This window comes from Narcine bancroftii, chromosome 2, assembly GCF_036971445.1.
Source record: "Narcine bancroftii isolate sNarBan1 chromosome 2, sNarBan1.hap1, whole genome shotgun sequence".
Lineage (NCBI taxonomy): Eukaryota > Metazoa > Chordata > Chondrichthyes > Torpediniformes > Narcinidae > Narcine > Narcine bancroftii.
This window is the reverse complement of record NC_091470.1, coordinates 48,131,050-48,144,516: the sequence shown is the minus strand read 5'-3', so window position 1 is coordinate 48,144,516 and position 13,467 is coordinate 48,131,050. Positions and strand designations below refer to the sequence as shown.

At 35.0% G+C, this 13,467-nt stretch overlaps 1 protein-coding gene across 2 annotated transcripts in view; it reads left to right on the top strand.

Annotated features, from left to right (window-relative positions):
- The window catches only part of map4k5 (mitogen-activated protein kinase kinase kinase kinase 5), a 138,335-nt gene that overhangs the window by 97,965 nt on the left and 26,903 nt on the right, over positions 1–13,467 (top strand). For both annotated transcript variants that reach the window (XM_069916612.1, XM_069916611.1), the window contains exons 15-18: positions 2,552–2,610; positions 10,346–10,387; positions 10,791–10,839; positions 12,664–12,868. In XM_069916612.1, coding sequence (XP_069772713.1) covers positions 2,552–2,610; positions 10,346–10,387; positions 10,791–10,839; positions 12,664–12,868 — 355 coding nt within the window. The remainder of the gene's footprint in view (positions 1–2,551; positions 2,611–10,345; positions 10,388–10,790; positions 10,840–12,663; positions 12,869–13,467) is intronic.

The following is a 13,467-nucleotide window of genomic DNA, read 5'->3' as shown; positions in this document are numbered from 1 at the left end:
TTAATATCGGAGCAACTTTATCTGTTATTATAAATTTTGGCTCCCTTTTATAAATAAACTCCTCTTGTATAATTTCTCCTATCTTATTTAGTTCAATGTCCACTCAAGATGATTTAGTTTTTACAAACATGGAGACTAGAAATCTTAATTGTGCTGCCTTGTAATAATTTTTAAAATTGGGAAATTGTAGTCCCCCTTATACATATTTCCATGATAACTTTTCTAATTACTTTCTTACCATTTTTCTTTTCCAGAGAAATGTCCTAACTTGTTTATAACATAACATAACAATTTACAGCACGGAAACAGGCCATTAGGCCCTTCTAGTCCGCACCGAACCAAACACCCCTCTCTAGTCCCACCTCCCTGCACAATGCCCATAACCCTCCATCTTCTTCTCATCCATATACCTGTCCAACCTTTTCTTAAATAATACAATTGACTCCGCCGCCACTATTTCTCCCGGAAGCTCATTCCACACGGTTACTACTCTCTGAGTAAAGAAGTTCCCCCTCATGTTACCTCTAAACCTCTGCCCCTTAATTCTTAACTCATGTCCTCTTGTTTTAATCTTTCCTCCTCTTAACGGAAATAGTCTATCCAAAAGATTATTTAAATCTTGAAAAAAATTTTGAGATATAAATATAGGTAAAGTTTGAAATAGATATTGAATTCTTGGGAAAGTATTCATTTTAATTAATCCTTTATGAATTTTTTCAAATGATAAGTTTTTTAATATATGGAATAATAAAGCAATTTCAAAGCTGAGTTTATGATAATGGTAGATTATATCTTTTGATCAATTAATAATTATATTCCTTGCAATACGTTATTTTGTTATTTTCAGTTGAGAGCTTATTTAAGAAAGAAATTATGATCAGAAACAGTTTTAAAAGATCTTTGAAATTAGGAGCAAATTAGAGTTGATGGAATGACTAAAAAAATTTATTTCAATTGCGTATATTGTGACAAGAACCAACACCTAAAGTAGATTTGTTTAATTCAAAAGAAAGGTAGGAACAAGATCTAGACATGATGATAGATCAGCAAAGAAGTTATGTCTAATACTATTAATGTAAGATATAAATTACTCCATTACAATTTTTTACATCAATTCTATATCACACCTCAGAAACTGAATAGATGGAGATTGATTTATCGAATCAATATTTTAGATGTGGAAAAGAAATTGGAACTTTTTTTCATTTCACATGGTCCTGTTTGAAGGTTTTTTTTTTCAGGTTTCTGTAAGTAAATTTTTTCAACGAATAACTGGTGATTTTCTTTCCGTTAAATCCTGAATTATTGTTAGGAAATTATGAAAGTGTTACTCCTAAATTATTATTGTCAGATTTTCAATTAAAATTTAAGTTAGCTTTGTTAATATTGCTGTAACATGGAAATCTGATGTTTCATTACCATTAGGCAGATGACATGCTGAGATTCAAAGTTGTATTCCTTTGTAAAAAAATTATTATAATTTGAGCGGTAATGCTATAATTATGAGATTAAAATTATAATTCATTTTTTAAATTCTCCTGACCAGTGATGTTTTCCCTAAAAGAATAACAACGTTACGATATTTTTGGGATCATTGAGTGACATCTGATGCAATCCGAATTAATAATTATGCAGTAATGAATTGCATCTTAATTATGGGATTAGACTAGGTTTTGGGGAGGGGGGATTTGGAGGTTTTTTTTTTAGTTTTTAGTTAGTATTTTATATATTTCACCTATATTTGTTAACATTGTATTATGGTGACTTATTATTTATTGTTTGTTTATTATGATCTTGTATATGTTGATTAAATAAAAATTTTTTTTTTTAAATCACATGGTCATAGTATCCAGAAAAGGTCTCTTCAGGGCCCATCCAAATAATTTTGTTTACATTAAGACCAAATTCTTCTCTGGCTTTCGTACTTAAGTGCCTGTCTAAATGCTTCTTAAATGTAGTAATTGCATCTGATTCTATTACCTCTAGCAGGGTGTTGCGGATGTCAATCACTTTTTTTTAAATCTTATTCCTCAGATCCTCTTTAAAGCACCTTCCTTTCTCCTTAAACCTATGTTCTTTAGTTTGATTCATCAGCCATGGGGGCTGATAGCCTTTTACACTTCTAAGAGGTCATCTTTCACTCTTCTTCGTACCAATAAAGCCAATCCCAGCATATCCAATATCTCTCCATAATTAGTCGTCCAATTCAGACAATATCATGGAGAATCTCCTTTGCACTTTCTTCATGTCAGTCACATCCTGCCCTAAAGAGCAGTGACCAGAACTGCTGTCCTTCATCAATCTTAAACATTTTGCCCCTCAGTTAAGATTAATCTCTGAAGTCTCTCATTTGAAAACTATTGTTTGATTCTTTTTTTGAAGTTGTAATCAGCAAATAGCCTTGTGATAACTGGATAATAAAAATTGGAATCTAATGCAACTAAAGCTCAATTTACTTGATCAATTTGCATAAAGGAAAAGGGACAATGAGTTCATTTTGTTTCATTAAAAAATATATAATTTTAAGAAAATTGGTAAATATTTTACACAGGAGGTAACCAAAGGCGTAGATTTTGGTTCATGGAGCCCATTTACAGACAGAGGAAACAAGTAAGAAATATCTTTCCAATATTCTTTAGAATAATAATTTAAAGGTGCATATTTATTTGTTCTATTCAAGCATGGAGATCTTAGATTTTTCCCAATATATTTTAAATTTGTAATAAACTCTGTGATTTGAACTAAAGGGAGATTAATTAAAATGCAGTGACAGTTACTTAAATTAGAAGATACATTGAGAAATTAAATTTTATTGTCAGAAACATGCGTACATTGTACAGATGCACTGAAATTCTTTTTCACTGTTGCCAAACAGGTGCGCAAGATATACCAACTATGTTAATAATACATTAAATCACTACAATCTGTCAAGAGAGGAAGGGATAATACATATAAAATCAATTACACTTAGAACAAGAAAGAAGGTAGTATTTCAATAGTGCAGACAGCTCTTTTGCTGTTCCCAGAGAAGTTTTTTGTTTGGGTTAGGATAGTATATGGAACCTGATAGCTGTTGGATAAAAACAACTTAGTGTTGAGCTTCTGTACCTTCTGCCTGAAGGTAACATCAAGAAGAGATTGTGACCAGAGTGATGGGGATCCTTTATGATGATGGCTGCTTTCTTCAGGCATCATCTCACATAAATGTTATCAATTGATGGGAGGTTGGTGTCTGTGATGGACCCAGGTTTGTCACTTTCTGCATTCTTGGGCACTTGAATCTTCAAGTCAGACCATGATGCAACTCGTAGGAATACTTTCCACACTACATCAATGTAAGTTTGATGGCATGCCAAATTTCCTCAGGTTTCTTAAAAAGTGGAGGTGTTGGTGCGCTGGCTCCAGAGAAGGTCTTCCGATAAGTGAGTTCCAAGGAACTTGCAGGTACTTGACCTCTCCACCACTTTCCCATTAATGAAGTCAGATGTGTGGTTCTTTGGCCTACCTTCCAAAGTGCACAAGCAGTAGCTTGATCTTACTGATGTTGAATGCAAGATTGTTATTCTAGCCCCACAGAACCAGATTCTCAATCTCCACCCTAAATTCTGTCCATCATTTGCTGTTTTTTTTGGCCAATGACTGGTTATGCAAACTAATTATTGATTGAATATGAATTGGTTACCTTGTGTGTTTGAGGAATAAAACAGATGATTAAGCGCACAGCCTTCAGGTGATCCTGTGCTGATGAATGATGAGGTGGAGGAGGTAATGTTGCTAATCTGAACTAATTGGGGTCTGCCCAAGAGGAAATCAAGCACCCAGTTGCAGAGTCCCAGATCCCTGAGTTTAATTTAGGTTTTTTGGTATGATGGTTAAATGTTGAGCTGTAGTTATAAATAACAGCCTTACATAGGTGTTCTGGTGGTCCAGATGATTTAACACAAGGGTTAATGAGATGGCATGTCTTGTTAATTTGTTGTGATGACAGATGAGTTGAAGTGAGTGCAGGTCCTTCCTCGGACAGGATTGATTTGCTCCATAATCAATTTCTCAAAGCACTTCATCACAATAGATGTAAGGGCCAGCAGTTTATAGTCATCGAAGCAGGTCATGTTCCTTGTTATGATGGGTCTTCTTTTAAAGCAGGTAGGGAGGGACCTTAGACCTGTGAGAGGTTGAAAATGTCTGCAAAAGGCTTTCCAAGGATTCACCTTCCTGAAGATTCTTTTCACTTTAGCCTCAGAAACTGGGAGCAGAGTCACTGGAGTTTCATATGCTTATTTTCCCTTTCGAAGCAAGTATAGAAAGCATTGAGCTGGTCTGGAAGAGATATTTTGCAGTTAAAACTACTTTTTTAAAAAAAAACCTTGGATGTGATGGCATGTAAGCTCTGCCAGAGCTGCTGACCATCCGAGACTACAACTTAGTCTGGTATTGTTCTTTTGCATTGATGATTGCCTTCTGTAAGTTGTACCTGCACTTCGCTTGATCTGAACACTACATTGGTCCCTTGGGCAGGTTGGGGATCTCTTGGTTCATCTGAGGCTATTAGTTAGGATACTCTTGGATAATCTTGGTAGGAACACAATCATCCACACATTTTCTGATAAAGTCAGCTCCATGCGATGTACAGAGAAACCTTTGATTCTGGAGAGTTGGGGGTAAGCCACGTCTTGATGAAATAGAGTGCACAGCAATCCCTGTGTCACTTTAGTAGAGCAGTCTTGCTCTTGATCCTTATTGTTATTCACCAGAGACTCTACACTACCTAAAAGAATGCTATAGAGGGAGTTGGGGTGGGCTCAGACCCCTCAGTTTTAGCCTTGCTTGGAGACTACCCAGGTGATCATATTTTCTGGTGAAATGGATCAACGTAAGAAATTGTTAGTTCATAAAGTATTGTGCTATTTAATTTGGCACCAAATTTTAAACTTGCATAAATTGCATGACTTCATAATGGAAAAATTGCACTTGGGGCATTACCTTTTGGATAAAGTTTATGTGGCTACAGGAAAATATGAAATTATATTTGACTGGCTTTGCAGATTCTTGTAGCTAAATCCTTCAAAAAATGCTTGAGGCATTGACTCGCACCCTTTCTGGAGCAAAAAACAACTTGCTGGAGGAACTCGGCGAGTCATACAGCATCAGTGAGAGATAAAGAATGGTTGAGCTTTTGGCTTACCTGAAACACTGACAGTTCTTTCTCCCACTGATGCTGATGATACGTAAAATATTGAGGTGTTAGAAAAAAAATCCAGGAGGAAATATTAATCAGAGCAGTCTTCGCTTAATTCCCAAGAGTTTGACCTGAACCTGCAGCCTTTTCACTCAGCAGAAAATCCACCACTGAGCATTCCCTAACACTAAATCCAATACCATTGATTTCTTTCAAACTTCAGGTGTTTGATGTGAACCATAAGATACACGATGGTTTGCTAATTGTAGTTTGCTTAAGTCCATCACACTTTTTTTAGATATACAGCACAGTAATAGACCATTTTGGCCCATGAACTTGTGCCACCCAATTAGCCTACAACTCCAGATGTTTCGAACGCTTTTTTTGACTCTGCATGCACTTGGCCATGGATCTTGATCACAATAAAGAATTTGCATTGTAATCTTGAAAAGTCCTTCAACTGACACTAACAGAACTTCAGATTCTTGTATCTGCAGTCTCTGTCTTGTGTTGCTTTCTAGTTTTACAATAAGGGAAGTATAAATAACATCAGTGGTATTATTTTGAAACATTGGTGTAGAAGAATGCTTCTAATGTGCTTAATTTTAAGGCTTATGAATTTCAATGTGGAGGAAGCCTGACTGAATGAAAATAAGCTTTTACTACCTCTGTTCTTTTAATATATGAGCAGTCGTAGTTGAATGTGAAAAAATAATAATGGCCTATTAGTGGTGAACAATGAAAAAGTAATAATTTTCCAGGACTTCAGCTCTGTCTTGGTCAAACAAAGAAAGGAATTCGATGAGGTAAAGAGACAAATACGATCTAAAAACTTTAAATATTCAATGATTTATCCAACAATGCTGAAGGTGGACGTCTCAGAAGGTAATCAACGAATTTTCAAGAATAAAGAAGTGGAAGCATTTTTATGAAAAGTTTAAAGTCTGCCAAAATGGGACTAACTGAAAGATGTATCTTTTTATTTATACTAATAGTACTGAGCCATCTTGTTTTCACTGTTAAAAGAAAAAAAATCATTGGTTTATATGGAGACCTCTGAAAAGACAGGTTGTAAGGAAAACAGCAATGAGGGGAAGATGGTGCTGGGAGAGGAGCGATTTTAAAAGATCGTGCCAAAGGGAAGGTTTCTTCTTCTTTGAAAGAACCCACAGGCTTTTTTCGCGGGCTTCCGATTACTATTATCAACGTAACCATCAGTGCTAGGGATGTGTGTGTTTCTTAAAGGGGATATATATGTGTTGGAAATGTCTAAATAGAGAAATACGACAGTATTTAGAAAATTGAGAAGATATTATACCATATTTGAGAAAAGGTATGGATAAAACACAAAAGTTTATTCATGGGATAAATGGGAAAGTGAAGAGGAAGAGGGTCTTGACATACTTAAGGAAATTAAAAATTGGATTTTCCTTTGGTTCAAAGGCAAGAGGCTATTCTAATTAATAAAAATACACCAGTGTTAATAGAAGATACTTTGATTGATCATGCTGGAAGGAATGTAATGGCACACTGTAAAAATTTATGGAGAAGGATGGACATTTATGAATATTATGCCCCAAATGACAATGAAGCCTTTTTGAACAACATCTTTAAAAACAGCAGAGGGAAGACGAAATATATTAGTTGGAGGAGATTTTAATTTCAGCTTGGACCCAATACTAGATAAATCGGCAAGAACGATAACGAGGGCAAAAGCAGCAAAAACCACAATTTCATATATGAAAGATCTAAATCTTATCGATGTATGCAGACAATTAAATCTTATAGAGAGAGACTGCTCTTTCTACTCAATGATGCACAACTCACATTTAATGTCTGCCCAGTTAAAATATAGAGTGATAACAGAATATCTAGTGAGACTTCTATCAGACCATTCTCCATTAATATTAACTACAGCAACAATGGAAAAGCAAGAGAATGCATACAGATAGCATCTCAATACTACATTACTTAAAAGAATAGATTTCTGCAAATTTATAGAGACAGATTTTGTGAAACAAATCTGCAATCTACTAATAAGTTTTCTGATATGGGACACACTAAAAGCATATTTAAGGGGACAAACTAGATCCTATACGAACAATCTTAAGAGAAAACATGGCAGAAGTAAACAGTTTGGAGAAGGATATTAAAGAATTAGAAAAAAATCAAAGAACAGGACTACAAGAAGAATATTGATTACTGGAGAATACAAAGCTAACATATAATACAATACAAACATATAGGACAGAAAAAGCTATATTAAAAACTAAACAACAATACTATGAGTTGGATGAATGGGCACACAAAGTTTTAGCTTGGCAGATCAAAATAGAGGAGTCATCAAGAGTGATAAATGCTATAAAAACAGAAACAGATACTCTCGTATATAAGCAAAGAAAATTAACACTTTTAGACAAAGCTATACAAATCAGAATTACTAGGAGATGGGAATGAAATGGAAGAATTTTTGCTAAATGTCGAACTTCCAAGGTTGGAAGAGAGAGAAAGGATAGAATTAGATACTTTCTTCACAAGGTAAGAAATCGAAAAGGCCCTTGGCACCCTACAGGCTAATAAATCACTGAGAGAGGAAGGATTTCCACCTGAGTTTTATAGACAATTCAAAGAATGATTGATGTCCTGGACCAAGCTGTGGAAACTTAGACTCTCCCGGAGTTGTTCCTAACTGATTATTACAGTGTTATCAAAAAAGAGTAAGGACCCACAAAAGACTTCATCATACAGACCAATATGCTGATTATAAAATACTAGTAAAAGCATTGGCTAATAGTTTAGGACAATACTTGCTATAACTGATACATATGAACCAAGCAGGATTTGTTGGAGGAAGGCATTCCTCAAAATCTCAGAAGATTATTTAATATAATACACATGGCTAAATCTGAATGAAACCCAAGTATTAGAGTCTCCCTAGACGTGGAAAAAGCATTCAATCATTTGGAACGGCCCTTTTTATTTAAAACACTGGAAAAATTTGGTATCAACAGAACATTATAAATTGGATAAAAACTTTATACCATAAACTACAAGCTAAAATAATAACAAATAATCAGATGTTTGGCAGTGTTCCCCTTGAGTAGATTGAGTAGACAGGGATGCCCCCAGTCCACAGCATTTTTTATTAGCAATTGAACCACTGGATCAGGATATAAAGGGTTCAAAGTCAGGAAAGAATACAAGATCAGTCTGTTTACCCAATGATTTGCTATTGTACTTATCAGAAATTTTACAAGTAACACTAAAAAAAAATGGAAGACGATCAGGCTACAAAATAAACATGGGTAAAAGTGAGATAATGCTATTAACAAATTTTGAATATGAAAGATACCAAAAGGGAAGTAAATTTAAATGGAAGACGATGGAATAAAATATCTTGGAATAGCAACTGACAATAACTTGCAAACTAAATTATGTTCCTCTCCTTGGGAAGATAGAAATAGACCTACAGAAATGGAAAAGTTGACCCAGCCTGAAATAATGAAACTGAATGAACGGTTTTGATGGAGAATACTCCCAAATTTATTACAAAAATGTAATATGCACTCCAGAGTGAAAGTGCAAAACCAGGGTTGCAGAGGTCAAGGGAAAGAAGGGAGTTGGACTTGGGTGTGGTGATTTCAGAAAGAAGCTGGTCAGATTGGTGCAAGGACACCATGATGTCAATTATAAATGCAAGATATGAACTGGTTTTGTATAATTTTTTACACCAATTATATCTTACCCACAAAAGTTGCACAGATCAAAAGCTGAAATTTCAGACGTGTTTCAGATGTGGGACTGAGACAGGAACTTTTTATTTACATGTCACGTGGTCGTGTGTGAAAGTTAGGCTATTTTGGCAAGAAATTGCAGAAAATTTAACCAGTAGAGCAGGAGTGGCCTTCACGGGCGACCCAGAGCTACATCTATTCGGTAATTTCATGGAAATGAGTGTCAAATTTACCATATATCAAATCTCATTTATAAAAATAGCGATAGCAAAACAATGTACTATTGCGATCACTTGGAAGACCGACTCCCATCTACTTATAGCATGTGAAGATGAACAGCTGTATATCTATGGGGGGAAAAAAATCACATAAATTAAATTAAAGAATAAATATGAAACTTTTGTCTGGCAGCCATACCTGGACTACATAGGGGCCCAGATAGAGTAATAAAAAGGACAAAAAAAAGTATAAAATTAACTATTATATACTTGTAAAAATGTAGTTTCCCCAACTGTATATGCTTAATATATGTAAGCTCTGACAGTGAACAGATCTATATAGAAGGGGAGGAGGGAGGGAGGGACTTTTTGTTTATTGTGTTTGTGAAGAAAAAGTTTAATATTGTATATTTAAAATGTTACTGTCTAAATTTTGAAAAAAAAATATTCAAAAATGTAATTTGGTGTTGCAAAAAAAAAAAATTATGTGATAATTACACATAGTCCATGTGGTTCGGGAAAAAGTTATGGAACAAAATATTGCCATGTCCTCCATGTACCTTTTTACAGCCACTAGGAGACTTAATACTCAAGCTTGCCACTAAAATATACAGGAAAAAACGTTAAAAATTGTACTTCAGCAAAATATACAAGTGTGTCCTGATTGGTGGACTATAGGATTGTCACCTCAATTGAACAGATACTGAAATGGTTATGCAAACTTTGAGGAATGGTCAGTGCAAAGCTGAATTAATTTAAGTCTGGATAATGACAAGATATGTCATTGTCAGATGTTTTGTTCAACAACATGCCTCATCGATGGTAAAGGGAGGGAGGGAGGAATTGACAAAATTACAAAATACGCAAACCATTTTTAATTTACAGGTTAAATGAAAGGGCCTCAAAATTATGTGGTATATAAAAGATAGATGAATTCTGCAACTTGAATGTATAATTTTCTTGTTGGGAATGGCCCTGTAATTTCATTTGGAAAGCAGTGAAATCTTTCTAAATAATTTATATGTGCATTCTATGCATTAAATGCCAGATTTGGTGTCTATTTTTCAATATAATAAAATTTACAAAATTTAAGCAAGTGATTATAAAAGGAGTATGCATGCTTTACTTCAAAGTACTGTACTGTTCTTTGCTAATCTAATTTCAAGAAAAGTACTTTTTATGAAATTAATTGAAACACTGATTCACTCTGTTAGGGGACACATAGCACAGCAAGAAGATGATTTTGACAATGAACTGTAAGTACCCTTTAATACAGATTGCTATGTAAAATGAAGGTTCCCCACAATGCATTTCCAAAATTTAGATAGAGTAACATGAAAGAACAGCCAGATGGAGTTGTAAGACAACATGACAGCTTAATGGTCACTATTAATGAGCATAATTTTGTTTAACATTTCAGATTATTTATTTAATGGAATTTAAACTCCCTAGTTGCCTTGGTGTGTTTGAACTTGCATCTGCAGTTTGTTATTTGGACTTCTAAAATAACTGCCATATCATTGTTCCCCTTGTTAATTGTGTGATTAATTGAATGAAAATTTGTGAAGATTTTTATCTTACTGTTATAATTAGCACTTTTCCATTACTTTCTGGCTGTATTCTTTGATCATTGCTGAAGTGTTTGCTGTTTTCCATAAGGTCTACGTTTAAACGAGCAGTTGTAATTCCACCTCCACTTCCACCAAAAGTGAGTTTTTTAACTCTGAACTCTTTGTAAATTATACAGAAACTTTTAACTTGCTGTTAATCTTCTGTACTAAACATTGCATTAAAGGTGAACATAGTTAAATATGTGGGTAAATTGCTGCAACTAATAGCGATTTGCTTAAGTTATTTGGGATGTTAAAATCTTAATCAGCTGTATGTTACTACCATCGTATTAGCTGTAGCATGGTTGGAGTTGAACTAAAAATTAAATCATTCTCAAATATATATTTGGGACAAACAAATTTAAATGGATTTGCTGCGCTTAAAGGTCATCACCGTTTCTGTCTGACATGCTTGTGATGGTAATTGCCTGTAAAGGTTGTGTCAAATTTCATAATGTGTTTTATAGAAATAATTATTTATTGAACTGGTTTTTCAGTGGATAAAACTCCTGAAGTTCACTCAGCCAGGAAACTTGATCACTTTATAAATTGTTCAGAAAGCAGCCTGGTATTTGATTGTATAAAGCATTAGGAAACTTCATTTGCATACTTAATTCAAGAACTGTTTTTTGAAAATTAGGTAAAGATTCCTATCCCCACTACTCCTTGTCTTCGTGTGGATTTAAATGACGAAAGATAAATGCTGCTCTATCTATTCTTGACACTGCACAAGATTTCATTGCACCCAACTTCTTACAATACTGACTTTGAAGTACAGTACAACTCCAATTATCCGAAATCAGATTCTCCAAAATTTTTTTTGGAGTCAAAACTGACCTCACAGATTAGGAGGGAAAAATTTACTGAACATGAAATTAGAATGACGATTCGCCTCGTTTCAGGTAATTCCCTCCCCTCTCTTTCCATTACTTCTTTACCTTCCCCTATTGACTTTTCTCTCCAGCTCTCCTCCTCAAACTGTGTGCCACTGTCTCCCACCTGCAAGCAGTCAAAAGAATCCCTTGTCCTGGTGTTATCAAGAAGAATGGGCTCCCAGGCAGGAGCGGGAACCTCGGGCTGGTGGCATTCCCTCCCTCAGCACAGTGGAGCTCCCGACTCCAAACCCTCCTCTCGGCCTACTATTGCACACGTACACCGGACTCCCCAGTGTGTGCGTGCGGTAAGCTTAGGGGAGAATTTGGGGTCGGGACTCAGGCATTGGGAGCTCTGTTGACCAGGGAGACAGGAGCCTGCCAACTTGCCAGTGAGTGTTCCACCAGCCTGGGAATAGTGGCAGTGGTGAGCTTGTGTCAAGGATCGGTGGTGGCCTTGCAGCCAGCATTTTTTAGTAAGAATTAAACTTTATTTTAATGCTTAAAAAACCTTCCCTTGTTGTTTGTTGTTGTTTAAACATTGATACAAGTTATTTGCTGATGATACTGGGTTGATTAAAAAAAAGACCAGTTATCTGAAAAAAAATTATTTATTCGACATGGGCCCGGTGCCGACCATTTCAGATAATCGGAGTTGTACTGTACATCTCAGTGACTTTGTTCCCGGTTCTAAATCCTGGAACTCCCTGCCCAGTAACATGATGAGATGTTTCCAACACATGGGCTACAATAGTTCAAGAAGGCAATTCACCAAAGGATGTGCAATAGCTTTCAAGTTGGAATTTAAAAATCCATTTTTTTTAAAACAAATATCAGTTGAAATCAGTAATTCTACAATTTTTAATGGGAAACTAATCTTGCACCAGTTGTTGAACTTGCTGCATTAACATTTCTGCTCATTTAGTACATTCTGCCTCAGCACCTTAATTGGTTGTTAACATAATCCCACTGGAAAAGGATTTACCTGATAAAATTAATCAGCCTGAGTTTAGATATTTTGTCATCTTAAAACCACTTCAACTGTTTCAGCCAAGAATGCACAGTGTTTCAGATCTTCCAGATGAAGAGAGATCATCGACAGTCAAGAGGCAGCCTGGTACAAAAAATGGACCATCAGTTGTGCCAAGAAGACAGAGTACTCCAACATCCCTATATCAATCAGAAATGCTTGAATCGTCCCTTCCCAGCAGTGTCAGTAGCCCAGGATTACTTGACACCAGAGCCAGTGATTTAGGTAAAGAAATTAAATTTTGTGTCAAGGATATCATATTGTTATTTTTCATTGGATGTGGGTTTTAATTGAAATTAGTTGGTCTGTATTGGGCATTACTGATGTTGCTTGAAATTCATATTAATTCCATATTTTTTGGAACTAATGTAGTTAAATAGAAACAATTTAATTGGGCCAATTGTGGTTTTTGGCTTGTAGTTGGTTATAAACAATAACACTTTCTAGTGAAGTCTGGAGAAAACCTGAATTTTATTTTGAACTAGTTGGATTGTATTAGAGTTAATGAATTCCTTTGCAATTTGACATCCATGATATTGGTTTCCCTCTATCAGTTGTATCACTTTGAAAATCAATAATTTCATAAATCTACATAAATATGTAGAATAAAATTCAAAAAACAGGTGCAATAAATTAAATATACATATATGCATTTTAAGCTTTTGATTTCTCTTGAAATTTTCAGATTTTTTTTGAGATTTTGTACATCAAATCTAGAATTTGAATCTATAATGCAATTGTCTAGTGTGTCATGCATATGTTTGAAAAGTAAAAGGAATAAGTTTTCTTATTTTTCTGAATAAGTTCTGAATAAGAAACATACA